The following is an 18,367-nucleotide window of genomic DNA, read 5'->3' on the forward strand; positions in this document are numbered from 1 at the left end:
TTATGGTGCTAAACCTTCCCTAGTGGGATTATAACTATAGATTCTTTAAAGAGACGTAAGCACCGAAATGGAACTGACTCCTGGACCAGGGAGAAATGGAAGAAAACAGGACGATAAGATATCTGGAGATGGGGTTTGACAAAAAGAGATGCCCAGATTTTCGACTAAGTTTGTTAAAGAAATGTTCAAAAATAGATTTAGCAGATGTCACGAGCCTCACAGGCCAAAATATGCCAGGATCCTGAATCTGGAAGCAGAATCTCTAAGTAGAAGGTCGGTGAGTCGTCCAAGTCACTTTGGAATGTCCTGGGGAAAGTGTCCCCGGGTGCTGGGCTATCAACAGACATTTTAGGCGATAGTAAAGTGCCACTCGACAGCACAGCCCTCCAGCTTTGCGTGTGGCACAGATTCCACCCGCCAGGGGCTGACGATCCCACGTGGGAAAGGCTGTAGGCAGACATGGATGCACTCGTGCTTCTGGGAACTTTCCACACCACAGTTAACCCCATGTCCTATCTTCCTGGATCGTGTAAGCCAGAAATGCTGCCAAGGCACAGGCACAGGCTCATTTACAAAACCAAAACCTGGGTGCCTGGGAAGCTCAGTTGGTTGAGCATCCGACTTCAGCTCAGGTCATGATCTCATGGTTTGTGAGTTCGAGCCCCACCTCGGGCTCTGTGCTGACGGCTTGGAGCCTGGAGCCCGCTTCGGATTCTGGGTCTCCCTCTCTCTCTGCCCCTCCCCTGCTCGCATGCTGTCTCTCTCAAAAAATAAACATTAAAAAAAAAAAAAAAAGAACACCAAAACCAAGTAAAGTTCTCTCCCTTGGAAATTTGTACTTGAAACCTTTTAAAACGGCACCACATGAGGACCACAACGTGAATATTTGGAAATGGACGTCAGTGAGAAAATGATTTGCCGCTCTGATTACGACAGGTGGCATGGCAGGTAATTTTCAAAGGTGAAACGAATCCTCTTTGGCTTGTAAATTAGCCCTGAATTTGTGCCACTGGCTCAGGGTAAAGAGCCCAAATGCTCAGAAAACTGATTTTCTTTAGGAGAGGGATCCCGGCGGTAGAGGAGCAGCGTATACTGCTATCCGTGGCTTCGAATCGAGGGTGAGGCTGTGCATATCGAGACACTCGTTAAGCACAAATGTGATGCGTACCTTCTACACACACACACGTTCTCTCTCATTAAACTACCAGCGAACTCAGCCCGGGTTTTCTGCTACTTGACAAGTCATTAGCTCAGTTAAAACAATGATTAAACGCATTAGTCGGAGCAGGGAAAAAATGCCATTTTCACGACTTAAAAAAATTCTGCCCACGTATTTGCCTTTTTATAGAAAGCTCCATCCTGCATTTCTGTCACACGCTCAACACCGAACGCCCGGCTCCGTCCCACGATTCAACAGGGGCTCATGTCAGCAACAGCCCTCAATGCTTGCTGGCGGTCGGAACCAGGAGGAGACCACCCTTCCAACTGGGGTCATCCTCGAGACGAGGTTCTGCAAGAACTCCACCTACTCCTGCTTCCTGTGTGTCACGGCAACAGGAATGGTTTTTGTAAAACAGAAACCACTCCGTGCCGGGTACGCCTGCGGTGTGGTTTGCCCTTTCGTCCCGATGGTGGTCTTACATGTCTGTTTTAAAATATAATCGGCATCTGCATCTTTAAAAAAGGGTATGTGGGGCTCCTGGGTGGCTCAGTCGGTTGAGCGTCCGACTTTGGCTCAGGTCATGATCTCTCGGCTTGTGGGTTTGAGCCCCACATCAGGCTCTGTGCTGATGGCTCAGAGCCTGAAGCCTGCTTTAGATTCTCTCTCTCTCTCTCTCTCTCTCTCTCTCTCTGCCACTCCCGTGCTCATGCTCTGTCTCTGTCTCCCTCAAAAATAAATAAACACTGGGGCACCTGGGTGGCTCAGTCGGTTAAGCGTTCGACTTTGGCTCAGGTCATGATCTTGCGGTCTGGGGGTTCAGGCCTCGCGTCGGGCTCTGTGCTGACAGCTCAGAGCCTGGAGCCTGTTTCAGATTCTGTGTCTCCCTCTTTCTCTGACCCTCCCCTGTTCATGCTCTCTCTCTCTCCATCTCAAAAATAAATAAATGTTAAAAAAAATTTTTTTTAAATAAACATTAAAAAAAACCCAAAAAATTAAAAAAGGTACAAACTTCTAGTCATCAGATAAACAAGTCCTAGGAATGGAATATACCTAATACACTGTAATACCATAATATACTGTAAGTACTGTTAACACCCACTGCACATTTGAAAATTGCTAAGAGTACATGGTAACAGTTGTCACAGGGAACAAAAAATGTATAACCACAGGGGCTCCTGGGGGGCTGAGACAGGTAAGCGACTGACTCTTGATTTCAGCTCAGGTCACGATCTCACAGTCATGGGATCGGGCCCCGCATCAAGGCCCACATCAAGCCCTGTGTCAGGCTCTGTGCTATCAGCTTGGAACCTTCTTGGGATTCTCTCTCTCTCTCTCTCTCTCTCTCTCTCTCTCTCTCTCTCTCCCTGCCCCTCCCCGGCACTCACTCGCACAGTCTCTCTCAAAAATAAATAAGCTAAAAAAATTCATAAATGTTGTGATGGAAGTTAACTGAACTTCTTGTGGCCACAATTTTACAACATATACATGTGTTCAATCATCATGTTGTACACCCTCAAAAGTAAAACAATGTCGGGGCGCCTGGCAGTCTCAGTACAGCACGCGACCTTTGATCTCAGGGGTTGTGAGTTCGAGCCTCACATCGGGTGCAGAGTTACTTTAAAACTAAGTAAGTGAATAAGACTAAAACAGTGTTACATGTCAATTACATCTCAATAAAAAATAAATTGAAAGAAAGATTCTTCTCCTCTTCTCTTATCCCACCCCCTTTATTTAAGGAGACCCAACCCCCCTTTTTCTTTCTTTCCCATGACAAAACCAAATCAATCAAACAAAAACAAAGTTTATACAATGAAACAGTAGCTAAGCCCGTCTTTCTTAGCCAACACACCTTCATCCTAAACCACTTATCAGTGCAACCAAATATATCTTACTAGCTCATGTTTTCTTTACTCCTTCCCAACCCAGACAGGACCAAATAATTCTGGCAGGAAATGTGGTATGTAGAGATAATTTTGAATTTTGAATTCAAATCTATTTCCTATTACAAAGTTATTTTCTTTTAGGGTTAGCCTAAGAGCTTTCTGGAATAATTACCCAATGTTAACTTCCATTGCCTATGCAAACAAAATAAAAAATACTTACTAGAGATACATTTTACAATATACTAGCCAAGCAACTTTTTAAAAACCCGATAACGCCCTCGACATAGACCAAATACACTTACAAACACTTACATAGCAAATTATTTGTCATCTTTAGTTACACGAGAATGCTATTTGGAATCTGGATTCCATTTTAGGCTTTCTTTGCTAGCCTTCCTGTACACGATAGGGTTCCACCTGGAGGATACTCAACTATTTTACTCATCGGCTTTAACAGATAACAATGGTCTATAAATAAGGAACTCCTGAAAGCATTATATTTTCCCCTGGGCTAGGAAAATAATAGCGGCCATGTCAGATCCTTGGTTTTAGAAGTTAGAAACAGGGGCGCCTGGGTGGCGCAGTCGGTTAAGTGTCCGACTTCAGCCAGGTCACGATCTCACGGTCCGTGAGTTCGAGCCCCGCGTCGGGCTCTGGGCTGATGGCTCAGAGCCTGGAGCCTGTTTCCGATTCTGTGTCTCCCTCTCTCTCTGCCCCTCCCCCCGTTCATGCTCTGTCTCTCTCTGTCCCAAAAATAAATAAACGTTGAAAAAAAAATTTAAAATGGTAAATGTTCCTTCAGTTTAAAAAAAAAAAAAAAGAAGTTAGAAACAACTATCATTCCCGACAATCGCTGAATACAAAAAATTACTAGAATTATCAGCTGATGCAGAAACATTTGGGCAAAGAGGTAGCCCGGGGACTCCCAGGAGCATTCTCTCAGATTACAAGGAATTCCTACAAAATGAATTATTTTAGTGAAACATAAAAATATTGAATACAGAGGCACATACAACTGTTTTTATGCTACGGTAGGAAGCAACTGTACGAATAATACACATTTTAAAATAATGACATAGAAACTTAAGTAAAACTGTCCTCAGAGGAAAAAACAATATCAACAGGCTGAACACTCTGGTTATGTGGCCAGACGGACACCACACATGAAGTTGTGGCAGTGAAGAAGGAATCAAGACCTATGGCTACGTATACACCGTGTGCACAATCCCCCTTCTAAAGCACATGGGCTCAACGGAATTAAACAGAATATAAACTAAATAGGAAGTGCAAATTTAAGAGGATACCCCCCAAATTATGCACATTTAAAACAGGAAGAAGCAACAGAGAAAAAAAGAAGTCTAGGACCAAGAGAGAACTATCACCCTACTATTTTGTTTTGGAAACAGTCCTCCCCCCTTTTTTTCATGCCATTTATTTAAAAATGTTTTCCTGTCACAAATGAGCTTCCAAAGTTAAATAGTCAACTTCTCCTAAGTAACTTGGGAATCTTTCCACTGTGGCTAGAGGGACAGATCCAAGATTTATGCTCACTGAGACTTCTACAACTTTTTCTTGAAAGGGGTATGGATGCCGTACTCTTTAAGGAAAGTTTTAAGAAACAAAATACAAGCAAAGGGAAAAAAGAGAGAGAGAGAAAGACACACACACAAACCAAGAAACAGACCCTTAACTACAGAGAACAAACTAATGGTGACCGGTGGGGAGGCGGGGAGGGGATGGGTGACACAGGGGATGGGGATTAAGGAGGGCACTTGCTGTGATGAGCAGCGGGTGTTATATGTAAGTGCTAAATCACCAAATTCTACTCCTGAAACTAGCATTGCACTGCATGTTAACCATACTCGAATATAAAACAGAATAGAATAGAACAGAATAGAACAGAGCAGAATAGAGCAGAACAGAATAGAATAGAACAGAAGAGAACAGAATATAATAGAACAGAACAGAATAGAATAGAACAGAATAGAACAGAACAGAACAGAAGAGAACAGAACAGAATAGAACAGAGCAGAATATAGCAGAACAGAATAGAATAGAACAGAAGAGAACAGAATAGAATAGAACAAAACAGAATAGAACAGAATAAAATAGAATAGAACAGAATAGAACAGAAATAGAACAGAACAGAAAACAACAGAACAGAACAGAACAGAAAACAATAAAATAGAATAGAATAGAACAGAATAGAACAGAACAGAAAACAACAGAACAGAATAGAATAGAACCGAAAACGACAGAATAGAATAGAATAGAATAGAATAGAATAGAATAGAATAGAATAGAATAGAATAGAATAGAATAGAATAGAAGTTTTACAAAATTACAAATCCAAAGTAAGGTGCAGGGCCTCAGCGGGGCCTGAAGCTTCAGCCTTACTGACCTCATTAACAGTCTCCGTGAGCAACAAGTTTCCGAAAGGATGGCTTCTGGGAGGGAGTTTTGTTTGGTCTGGTTTGCAAAGGTGAGATTTTTCCGACCATCAGATCGGCGGCGAGAGCCCAGTGGTGATGGGGTGACGGGATCACCCAAGGGTGCGTCTTACCATACAAGCGTCCAGATCTTCCAAATGATCCATCTCTGCGAGCTCCTCCGCCGTGAGGACGGAGCGTTTGGCTGGCTTCTCCTCGGCCGGCTCAATCTCTGAGGACTCCGGCTGGGGAAGGGTCCTGCCCCGTCTGCTGAAATGCTCAGCCTGAGAGAGTCAAGACGGGTCCAAAGAGGAAAAAGCACAGAGGCAAGGGGAGAGCAGGTGAGCCGAATTCTGGAAGATACCTTCCACAAGGCGGCGCAGTGACTGTGCTTAATCCACTCACACCTGAATAACTTACCTCTTACTGTCTTTCTTCGGAGGGTGAACGGTTTGAGGCGAGAAATACCAAACCTGCCTTAATAAATGAGAATACGTAGTCGAGAAGAAAAAAAGGCGTGTCCTTTTTATAAATTTTATTTCATGTTTCCTCTGAAATAATTTCTTGCTCTAGTCAGTGTTTTAAAAGTATCTAATGAGGGGAAATAAAATGATTCCAACCTTCACTATTTTTAAAGGCCGAGAGGAAGGAAATTGCTAACAAAACTAATTGCTGCTGGCTTTTTTCACGTAATGAATACCATATCGGATAGGATTTACTAATTTCCCATGTTATGCTTTAAGTAACCCTAAAAAATCTAATGGTAAGAGGCAGAATAAACTGGGCTGAAATTAATGAACTCTAGGGTTGAGCTGGTTCATCGCCAGCAACTTTGATTCAATTCTTTTGAAATGACGAGAACCACGGGGCGCCTGGGTGGCTCAGCCGGTTAAGCATCCAACTTCCCCTCAGGTCAGGATCTCATGGTTCGTGGGTTCGAGCCCCGCGTCGGGCTCTGTGCTGACAGCTCAGCCTGGAGCCTGCTTCGAATTCTGTGTCTCCCTCTCTCTCTGCCCCTCCCCTGCTCGAGCTCTTTCTCTCTCACAGATAAATAAACATAAAAAAAAAATTTTTTTTTTGAAACGTTGAGGACCAGTTGACAATACTACAGAAGCTCTGGGTATACTCTAAACTTCAAATGGAGAAAGTATTAAGTACTTGGAATGCCTTTGAAAACAAAATTTCATCTTTTAGATACTATTTCTTTCACACAGCAGTTAAGCTCTCTTCTTATAATCTAAATTAGCAGAGTATTAAAATACAGCTCAATACAAAAGAACACCCACACAATTCTTTTTAAAACTGTAAAAAGAAAATGTCAATATTTTCCGAGTAAATGCTTCAAAGAAAGACAAATTAAAAAAAAAAAGTGAAAAATTCCACCTTTCAGTGTGGGTGCTCACATACGGTCATGTTGATACAATATCAAGTGGGCATTTTGAGACCGTCCCTGCAGCCGTGGGTTATAAACTGTTTCTGTAAAGGACGCTCCATAGATTTTTTTTGCTTTTGCTTATTTAAGAAAGAAAAAGTCTTGGGGTGTCTGGGTGGCTCAGCTGGTTAAGTGACCGCCTCTTGATTTGGGCTCAGGTCACGATCTCACTGTTTGTGGGGTCGGGCCCCGTGGTGGGCTCTGTGCTGAGAGAGCCCAGCCTACTTGGGATTCTCTCTGTCCCTCTCCCTCTTTCTCTGCCCATTCCTACTGCATGCACACTCTCTTTCTCTCTCTCTCTCAAAATAAATAAACTTAAAAAAAAAAAAAGAAAGAAAGAAAAAGTCTGGTTTGGGGGCTCTAAACAATGACTGTGCCATAAACTAGAAACTAGTGCTTCCTAAATCCTCTGTGGTGATGAACCAGTTTCTTGTATTTACAATTTGCCACAAACCAGTTTACTGATAAAAAAACAATAAAAATAAAACAGTGGGGCGTCTGGGTGGTTCAGTTAAGCGTCTGACTTCAACTCAGGTCACGATCTCACGGCTCGTGAGTTCGAGCCCCGTGTCGGGCTCTGTGCTGACGGCTCGGAGCCTGGAGCCTGCTTCAGGCTCTGTGTCTCCCTCTCTCTCTGTCCCCCCTCCACTCATGTTGTCTCTCTCTCTCAAAAATAAATAAACATTAAAAGAAAATTAAAAAACAATAACACATTGGAAAAATAACATGTTTGCGTATTATGGCCATTTCAAATTGCTCTAGAAGTTTCTCCATGTTTCCTCGTGGTTGAACCTCGTCAGGGACTGGTGCCCATTGCTTGGTGGGCCAGCTCTAGTCCACATCACCGCTGGAGATGTCTGTTCTACCTTCCATTTTTAGAGGACAGCCTTATGCCTTTTTCTGAAATGAGTTTTTCAAAATATCCACATCGTCTGCCTTGCGGAGAAGAAGCGGTTACCGTTGCCGTTCCTGTGGCGTTCTCTGGTGTCACCAACAATTCAGTGCCCTAAGACTGGGTATCTCCAGCCTGCACAGTTAACCTGAAACGCTTCACTGGGGAAATGTCAGAACTCACTTCAGAGATCTGCACCGCATCACGTTGCTATTGTGTTTGAGACACAAGATATAACAGTAACAAAACCTTCATCTGTGCCTCAGAGGACTTCCTGAAGTTCAAAACACCTGAAGGTGCTGATGTATTTTTTATACACACCGATATTGGAAGTAAAGTCTTCTACCTTGGTAAAACCAGTCTCTAGATAAAGAAAACTGATTTCTTTACCTCAGTTATATCCAAGAGGCCTGGCTGGACGCTCAGCGGCTATCAATCCCTAGAATGCGTCCATTTCACTCTTGCCTTTCTTTGGTCTCCAAACATTTCATTTCCCTAGCCTCATGTCTTCAAGAATATTCCATTCTCAAATTATAGTATCAGAGACCAACAAAATAAGCACACAAGGATGAAATAATCTAAAATATCTTTAGATCCCAGTCTCCGCATTATTTCCTAACAAAACCCTTGACCTGCATTATAAGCGGATGACAAAATTTCTGGATACCATCACTTCTGCTTCTCTCCCTGCCATGCCTTCTGGAGAAATTCTAGCATGGTCTAGAATGTCTGGAAGAAACGTAGGAGCAAAGGTAGGGTCTTGGCCCACAGGGCTGCGAAGGAGTAAAACGTAGAAAGGAAGCCATATCCCCAAACTGGAGCCTGCCCTGCATCATGGCAGACGACAACGGAAGTCCCACTCAAGATGTCCATGGCACTCACCAGTTTATGATGGCAGTGTGAGAGCGCATCCAGAATCTCGTCCACAATCCGATCAGACAGGAAGGAGGCCACTGTCAACTTCACTTCACTGTGTGGACATCAAAATCACACGGTAGCATTATCATCTGTGCGAGGGGAAAACATCACCCACCCCGACGCTCTGTTGGTAAGGTCAACTGTGATTCTGTTTCCGTCTTTGGAAACAGGATGTAAGGAGGTGTGAACGGGGCCAAGGATTCCCAAAAATAAGCCTTAAACACTGCCATAAACACACAGGTAACAGACTTTCTTTACCAATTTCAACCTGCCTCTGTAATTTCAAAACTCAAGATTTAGTGGGAGAAATGGAAAACATCTGGATCAAGACGAACTTAATGGGAACCATGTGCCATGTGGCAAGGAACAATTCATCCATTGACATAAATGCAAACAAACCCGGGCTGGAGTAAATTAACAAAGTCTGACTGTTGAACTCTGGTTATTACTTTATTTATTTATTTTTTTTCCTCTTTGAGATCTTGATTTTATTTTATTTTATTTTATTTTATTTATATTATTTTATTTTATTTTATTTGCTTTATTTTATTTTATTTTATTTTATTTATTTTATGTTATTTATTTATTTTATTTTATTTAAATTCACATCAGTTAACGTCCGGTGTAGTATTGGTCTCAGGAGTAGAACCTGGGGATTCCTCACTTACACATAATACCCAGTGCTCATCCCAACAGGTGCCCCCCTCAATGCCCACCCCCCCCGTTAGCCCATCCCCACCCCCCTCCAGCAACCCTCAGTTTGTTCTCTGTATTTAAGAGTCTCTTATGGTTTGCCTCCCTCTCTGTTTCTGCCTTAATTTTGTTATTACTTTAATATGCATTTCCCCCACCTTGAAAAAAAACTTTTTGCCAACCAAATGGTACCACATTGAACTGCTTTTGCCTTCAAACTATTATAAACTCACTATTCTCTTGCCTTTGATGAACAGAAGTTACTATAATGTTCAGTTTTAGTGTCTCTTGCCTGACCTTACGCAGGAGTCTAGACAACAGAAAGTAACACACTAGTTAATTTTAGAGTTTTCACTAATAAATCGGCCACCAAGCTGTCAGTCAGATAGCTGGTATTTTAGTCAGAATTTTACCTATGTGGTATTCCCAAGAATTCAAACTCCATTACTGTGTCTTCAGTCTGACTAGTCCTACCTAAATGCACATACACACAAATGTACATAAATGCACAATACATTTCAAGGTGAATGTGCTAAAGAGATACATACCCACACTCCCACATCTACTCATGAGTTCCGTCTGCTCTTGAAGTCAAGAATTGTAAAGTTTTGACAGCAGGGAAAGGAGTTATCAAAATAAAATTATTTAATCACAAAGCTAAGGTTGAAAGTATATTTGTGTAACAGGGAAAAACCTTTCTAACCTAAAGGCAGTAATTGGCATTGGGAGTTTTCTGCCAAGGAAGATTTCGGATGGCAGGGTGGGAAAACGGAGGCACTAACTCTTTGATGCCTCCATTAAAAATTTTCCTAGGCTGAAGATAAAAGGACGTTTCATTAATTCCTGTCTCCGAAACAAGGTCCCAGTAGCTACTTGGTTTATCTAATACTTTATTATTTCCCAGAGGCGTCCACTGACAAAATTCACCTGGGTCTCATTAAAAATACAGATTACTGGGTCCCACCCAAACCTCTGGGGGAGGAGCTGGGAGGCTGGGAATCTCATTATAACAAGCATTTCCTCTCCTTTTTTCAGCCATGTTTGGAAAATTTACTCCCTCATAAAACTATAGAATCAGTAGTCTATCTCCGGTTCTCTCCACCCCACCCTGAACTGGGGAGGGGTGGTTTATCTGTCTCAAGTTGTAGCACCAAAAATGATCCTTTAAATACAATGCACTTAAAAAAAAAAAGTCTCAGGATGGTTCTATCATTTTGTTACTGGATATTATACTTCCTTATTGAACTTCCAAACTGCAAACTTTGTAGGGGGGAATGATTCCACTTAAGCCCCATTGCACAGATGTACCTGAATGTCTACACAGGTGTAGATGTGCAAATTTCATCCCACCAGTGCTCAGGGCGATACGTTATAAAAAGCCAGGCAGGGACTTAATGAACACGGAGGCGAGTCACTGATGTAAAGTGTTCTATACTGCTGTTCACTTTTCAGAATCTGCCCCTTTTCAAAAGAAGTGACCATATTTGACAGAATTTGGTGCAATAAAGGCATCAGAGTACGGTCCATTGGCAGTTCAACCCATTATGACGGAAGAATGGCGGCCAATACATCTTTTCCTTCTTCGTACATAAGGGGCCTCAACAAAAATCCCAAAACTCTAGGTTCAAGAAATATGAAAGCATACCTCGTAAGGGCTAGCTAGAGTTGATAAAATCACTAATCTGCGGGGTCCTGTAAATCCTCTACATGTCTTTTCATTTCTCGGTTCCTTCAAACTGTATCATTCAGCTGAGTCGGCACTAGAATCTTTTATTTTTAGAAACCCCAACACACACACGGCTGCGTCTTAGACCCGAGACTGTCCCATTACTGCAAAAATCCTCGACCCTCAAAGTCCCAAGATCGAGCTTCAGTATCTAGATTGCGTAACATTTTTGGCTTCTTTTAATTCTTTTTCTCAAAGGCTGTCATTCAGTTACGCATCATTCACTATGTGTTGACACAACTCCTAATTCTTCACAGGAGAGCTGGGGTTTTAAAAATTTTTTTTAATTTTTTTTTTGCTACATCTAAATACTCTTATCAATAAGAAACAGTTAAAATGGAAAAAAAATGGGGAAGTTCAAATATTGCTGAACCTGGATTTGGTTTCTAGTCCACTGATTCCCCAACTGAGACACAATGAGAACTCACGGAGCATCACTCAGACTGGGAACCACCTGAGTTTCTACGTGAAATAAAACCCTTAAAAAGAGCAGTTAGCTGTATGCTCTTTAGTAATGCACGCGTTCTTGTGGAAATGTGTAAACCTATGCATTTATGCACAGCTCTATTTATATACAGTCGGCGCCTATCAGACATGCCTCACGCGTTATATACGGATGCAGCCAACAGTAACGGTCTTCGCGGCTGCTCCCACGGCATTCACGGAAACCACAGAGCCTCGGTTTATTAACATCGTAAACCTACCTAATTTTGTTAAGGATGTCAATTCCAGACTGCTCCAACAGGACATTTTTAACAAAGGTACGTGGGATGGAGATCTTTTCAGTGCTGGCATGAATCAAGTCTTGTCGGATGTGGGCTTTCTTCATCACGTTGGGACACAGATCCTCGGCAGCGTCGACCATGGACTCGAGCAGCACCTGCAGTGTGGCACGAGCGCAGGGGAGAGGTGATGGCGGGGCACAGGACGCACCTGCCATAAGGCTGAAAGGTGGTTATAGCACGACGCTCAGCCCTTGGACGGCGGGGCCCAAGAGGGAGCGCGGAGCACGGTTAAGGATTCTGAGCCGCCCCGGGGTGACCTGTGACCGTTGATGAGCACTGATCTCAGGTAATCACTTTAAATACCCGGCAGGCCGGCATCGGAAGTGGCCGGCTGTGCCAGGTGCACTTGATGCCAGGCATTCGTGAAAAGATGTCAAAGGACACACGTCGAGCCTTTACTCGCCACCTTGCCACACCAGCTAGTTCCCCCTGCTGCTAGAAAATAAAGCAACAGATGCCCTTTGACTCTATCGAACTTGACCTCTTGCGTGATTTTGTAAATCACAGAAACCCCAAATCAGGGCGAACCATTCAAGAGCTCTATCAAAACATCAGTAGCAAAAAAAAAAAAAAAAAAAAAAAAAAAAAGGAACTCCACAGATTTATTCTTTTAAAAGAAAAGTTTTAGTGCTGAGTCAAACTGTAATTGTTACAACAACAAGAAACAACATGGATGACGGACACAAACATTTACGGGGCACTTTACAAACAACACTCAAAACATGCTTAAGGAGCACTCTAGAGTTTGTCAAATCTTTCTCCACATTTTATCCTCCCGACATGTGTGACGATGGGGGGCGGGGCAGGGGTTCACACGATCACCGTTTTGTAGTTGAAGAATGTGAGCTAGAGAAAGTTAAATAACTTGCCTGACATGGACGAGACGGCTTATAGTGTGTGAAAATGGCACCAGTATTCGTGTCAGACCTAAATCTGAACTGTAGCTGAGGGATACCGGGCTGTTACGGCTTTCCTAATTTTACTTGGCTCGTGTATAAAATGGCAAATAAAAAAGTCCTTGCCTCCCAAGATCATTGAAGATAAAAGGACATTACACACGTAAAGTACGTAGTATAATGCCCAGCCTGCAGTGAAAGTTTCGTCAGGGTGCCTGTGTGGCTCAGTCGGTTGAGCTCAGGTCACGATCTTGTGGTCTGTGAGTTCGAGCCCCACATTGGGCTCTGTGCTGACAGCTCAGAGCCTAGAGCCTGCTTCGGATTCCGTGTCTCCCTCTCTCTCTGCCCCTCCCCTGCTCACACTCTGTCTCTGTCTCTCTCAAAACTAAATATTAAAAAAAGTTTTTTAATAGTCTATCACAGATCATATTATGAATCTGTTTCCACAGATACTACTTTTAACAATAAGATCTCAGTTTCTGGAAGCCAGCGTGATGCCATTACTATTCTGGTGTGAACAAGGACAAAGTGGCATTATCCTGGACGGATGGGTACAGGCTCTGTCCGCTCACATATTCACATCCAAGCCCAATCCCACTAGTGACATCTCTCATTCTGCTACAGGCTGGGAAGCAGAACAGCAGGATCTTGTGAAGCACAGAGGTGGGGGGAGGGGAAGGCAGCCACCTGAGAAGTTTCCAAAAGCAACTCCTATTTTGACAGCACTCTGCCCCTATTATCACTCTAATTACTGGTTTTGCACATTACTCTGAGAAAGCTACAAGCAATGCAAGTGAGATCGTGTAAGACAGATTATTTTCCTCATTGGCATGGAAAGAAACACACTCCGGTCCAGACTGCATAGCAGTCCAGCCCTTCCGATAAGAATCTACTCCTCCACATTCAGCTTAGTTCAAGCATTACCTCTTTGAGGTGACCTTCTTGATCTTACTGTCTTTATGGCCTTTACACCCCAAGCTGTGTTTCATGACATTCTTTGGTAACACCTAGCATCTGGTGGGGACCTCAGAAATTAAATGCGTCATAAAATGGTCAAGAATGCAGCACCTTTTAGCCACTTGGGTGTGAAAGAACCCCTTTGAGAATCTGATGAACACTCAACTCAGAATAGTATAAAATTTTGCGTGTAACTTTAGAAGTTCATGGAGAGTTAGAGGCACCAGACTCCAGACGTACAACTTGCACCTGATGGCAACTGTGAACTCCTACCCTTTATCGTCAGGACCTAGCACACCTCTTGGGACATCTCTCAAAACATAAAAAAAGTGTTACAAGCCCAGGGACTCACCGAACGTGGGTACTGAACAGTGCGTCTTTTCTTGGCTAGTCTTCTCTCTCTCTGTTGCATTGGTTTGTCTACCTCTGCTCACTGTCCTAATTATGATACGTCCTAATATATTGTTAAGCAAGACTACCAACCATCTTGCTCTTCGTAAGCATCTGAGCTATTTCGAGCACTGCTTTTCCATATACTCAGAATTAGCTTTGTCAAGGTCTGTTAAAAATCTGTTGGAATTTCCACTGAATTGTGTCCAAGAATAGATGAGTTTTGGAAAAACTGGCATCATGGGATCCCGTCTCTTCTACTCAGAAACACGACACACATTTTACTGTTTTAGACTTTCTTTTAATGGTTATTCATTTTTTTAAAAGATTTTTTGAATGTTTATTTTAGAGAGAAAGAGAGCACGCACAAGATGTGGAGGGGCGGAGAGAGACAGGGACAGAGGATCCAAAGTGGGCTCTGTGCTGACTGCAAATGGCAATATCTCATTCCTTTTTTGTTGTCGAGTAATATTCCACTGTGTGTGTGTGTGTGTGTGTGTGTGTGTGTGTGTGTGTCCATTCATCTACTGTTGGACAATGGGCTACTTCCGTATCTCGGCTATCATACATAATACTGCAATAAACATACAGGTGGATACATCTTTTCGAGTTTGTGTTTCTGTTTTCTTTGGGTAAATACTCAGTATTGGAATTATTGGATCATATGGTAATCCCATTTTTCATTTTTGAGGAGCCTTCATACTGTTTTCCACAGTGGCTGTACCAGTTTGCATTCTCCACTTCCTCACCAATACATACTTCTGGTCTTCTTGATTTTAGCCACTGTGTCAGGATATCTCCTTGTAGGTTTGATTTGCATTTCCCTGATGATGAGTGATGTTGAACATCTTTTCATATGTCCGTTGGCCATTTGTCTGTCTTCTTTGAAAAAATGTCTATTCAGGTCCTTTGCCTATTTTAATTGGATTATTTGGGGGAGGGGGGTTGGTATTGGTATTGACTTGTAGACAAGTTCCTTACATATTTTGAAACACTAACCCCTTATCAGCTATATCATTTAAAAATATATTTTCTTATTCAGTAAACTGCCTTTTTGTTTTGTTGGTGGTTTCCTTTGTGTGCAAAAGCTTTTTATTTTGGTGTAAACCCCAGAATTTAATTTTGGTTTTGTTTTTCTTGCCTGAGGAAACCTATTTAGAAAAATGTTTCTTCGGCTGATCAAAGAAATTACTGCCTATGCTTCCTTGTAAGAGTTTTATGGTTTCAGGTCTCACATTTAGGTCTTTAATCACATTTTCAGTTGATTTTTTATGCTGTAATCAAATGGTCCAGTTTCATTCTTCTGCATGAAGCTCTCCAGTTTTCTCAGCACTATTTGTGGAAAAGACTGCTTCCCTATTGTATATTCTTGCCTCCACTGTTGTAGATTAATTGACCATACAAGCTTGGGTTCACTTCTGAGCTCTCTATCCGGTTCCACTGATCTGTGGGTCTATTTTTGTGTCGGTACCATACTGTTTTGATCACTACAAATTTGTAATATATCTTGAAATCTGGAATTGTGATACTCCTGGCTTTGTTCTTCTTTCTGAAGGCTGCTTTGGCTATCTGGGGTCTTTTGAGGTTCCACACAAATTTTAGTATTATTTGGTCTAGCTCTGTGAAAAATATAGTTGGCATTTTTGTGGGGACTGCATTAAATTTGTAAGTTGCTTTGGGTAGTATGGACATGTTAACAATATTGATTCTTCCAATCCATGAGCATGGGATATCTTTCCATTTGTCCGTGTCATCCAATATTCTCTATTATTACTTTTTAAAATTACTTGCTCAATTACTGGTAGTCGTATTCAGAGTTTTCTACTGCAATGAATTTGTTGATTTCTTTTCGTAACTGTGTCCACTCGTTCTTATATACACGAAGCCCTAGGACTAGACGCATACACATTTGAAATTATGTGTTTCTGGTAAACTGGATCATCCAATGACCTATTTTATTTCCAGTGAGGCCTCTTCTATTGTATCACTAGGTTTGGGTGGGAGCATTCCCCTGGTGTGGAGCTGAACCTTGTACCGCAGAATGGTTAGGTTCATTGTCACCTGGCTAAGCCAGTGGCTGTGAGAACCCCAAATAATCTCAAACACTTCCTAATGACCTTCGAGGCAGGCAGCGAAACCCCTGGTTTAGTGTCTCGGCTTCAGTTGTTATATGAGAAATTGTAACATGGATATTTTACTTCCTGTCTGAAGCAGCACTGACCAATGGACCTTCCGGAGACGATCAGTGCCGTCCAATAAGAGAGCCACTAGTCACACACGGCTATGGAGCATTTCAAACATGGCGAGTGCAACTGAGAAACTGAATTCTGAGTTTTTAAAAGTTAATGTTAAATTAAGTTTAAATGACCACATGTGGGTAACAGATAATACACTGGAGAATGTAGGTCTAACACTGATGTCCTAAACCTTTTCCAGAATAAAACTAGGATGTTAGATTGATCTTCCTCATTCCCTATTGACTTAAATACTGGGTTCCAAAATTTTACTTATATGTACTCCTAATTTCACAGCACAGACTAGGTATTATACGATAAACTATACACTGTTGTTTATAGTCAATGTTTGTCTTTACCCACATTTGATATTTTCCCTTATTATTCTTCCTTGCATCTCAGACCCTCTCTCTTTGGAAATTTCTCCTTTGCCCCAAAGTATATTCTTTAGATGTTTATTTAGTGTAGTCTAGTTACAGTAAGCTATTTCAGTTTTTGTTTCGATGCAAATGCTTTCATTTCATCCTTATTCTTAAAAATTATGTGTGTTGGATATAGAATTCTTGGTTTACACTATGCGTTCTGTATGTTCTCTCGGGAGCACGAAGATATTCTTTCATCATCTTTGGCTTCCACTGACTACTGATTTGAGAGCTGTCTTATCAGTCCTAATATTGGTCTTTTTAAAGCGAAGATGGCTGTGCCCTCCCTGTGGCTCCTTGCAGTATCTTTCTTTGCTCTCAATGTTTTTCACTTTTCGTTATGTGATTGTAGACGCGGATTTGCTCTTATCTGACATGGGTTATCGCTGGACTCCCTGAACTGAAAGACTCTGGTCTTTCAACAATCCCTGAAATTCTCAGCAACCACCTCTTCAGTTGTTCCTTTTACTGTTCTCCCTTCCCTTCTGGAGATATAAATCAGATATACACTTCCTCACTCCTTACAGTCTCCATTTTGTCAGACCATGTTACGCTACCTTCAGACAATTTGCAGTAAGTGACCCTGTATTTGAAATGTGATAATCAGATTTCACTTTGCATGTATCTCCTCAATGACAGTTATGAGGGTCTCTTATTTCTTAACTCTAAAGACAACTAACACTACTCTGAAATCCTGCACAGTATTTGTAAAATAAATTGGGTGAATAGCCTTACCATGGCGGCTACACTCCCATATTCTTGCAGCGGGCCAAAGACTTGCTGTAATTCACTACCAGCCAATACAATGTCCACACTAAAGGGCCCTGAAATCTTTCTTTTGCTTTAGAAAATAAGTACAGGGAAATAAGAAAACTCAGAGAACTCTTTTAGCCAAACGGAGTTAATACCTGCGAAAATGCCATCGACACCCCTCAGGCCTCATTTCCTTCATAAATCTGAAATTTACCAGTGATGTATTTCACAGGTTACACTGGGAGTGGATAAGAATTTCCAAAGCCAAAACAAGCACTCTGAAATTTAAGACCAGAAGGGAAAAATGAAGGTTTCTTTTATGTTAAAACATTCAAATCCCGTTTATTCATCCACTATTACTGCTCTTACTCTGGGAATCAATGTTAGGATCAAAAAAAGGGAAAACAGGAGGAGAGTTGTCCTTTTAAAATACCTAAAACAGCCTAGTCCAGAGAAAATAGCACCTCGTTTCAAAGGGATTTCTCCAAACTTAATGGCTTTCTTCTCTTCCAGGAAGTCTGCTAAGAAGGCGGCCCACCTGGACATTTCTTTTGCTTTTCTGAAAGGATATTTTTTGAAAGATGGCTTGGAGAGCTAGTGGAACTTATTCTTACCCAATGTTCAAAATGTCTACCGTTGGCCCTGGTGTAGGACAATGCTTAGGCACAGGGACACTGCTGACCTGCTTAGAGCACGGAGCTAGGAGCAAGCCCGGGGCACAACCCCAGCCCTACTTGTCCCATTATTTGAAAATTCACTGCAATAAAAACTTAATTCTACAAAACCATCCATCCA

General features: G+C 42.0%; 1 protein-coding gene across 15 annotated transcripts in view; it reads right to left on the reverse strand.

The window, feature by feature from the left end:
• CARMIL1 (capping protein regulator and myosin 1 linker 1) overlaps positions 1–18,367 on the reverse strand; it is a 310,815-nt gene that overhangs the window by 60,513 nt on the left and 231,935 nt on the right. For all 15 annotated transcript variants that reach the window (XM_045057041.1, XM_045057036.1, XM_045057039.1 and 12 more), the window contains 3 exons: positions 11,840–12,015; positions 8,681–8,768; positions 5,609–5,758 (listed from right to left, as the gene is read on the reverse strand). In XM_045057041.1, coding sequence (XP_044912976.1) covers positions 5,609–5,758; positions 8,681–8,768; positions 11,840–12,015 — 414 coding nt within the window. The remainder of the gene's footprint in view (positions 1–5,608; positions 5,759–8,680; positions 8,769–11,839; positions 12,016–18,367) is intronic.

This window comes from Felis catus, chromosome B2 (assembly GCF_018350175.1).
Source record: "Felis catus isolate Fca126 chromosome B2, F.catus_Fca126_mat1.0, whole genome shotgun sequence".
Classification (NCBI taxonomy): Eukaryota; Metazoa; Chordata; class Mammalia; order Carnivora; family Felidae; genus Felis; species Felis catus.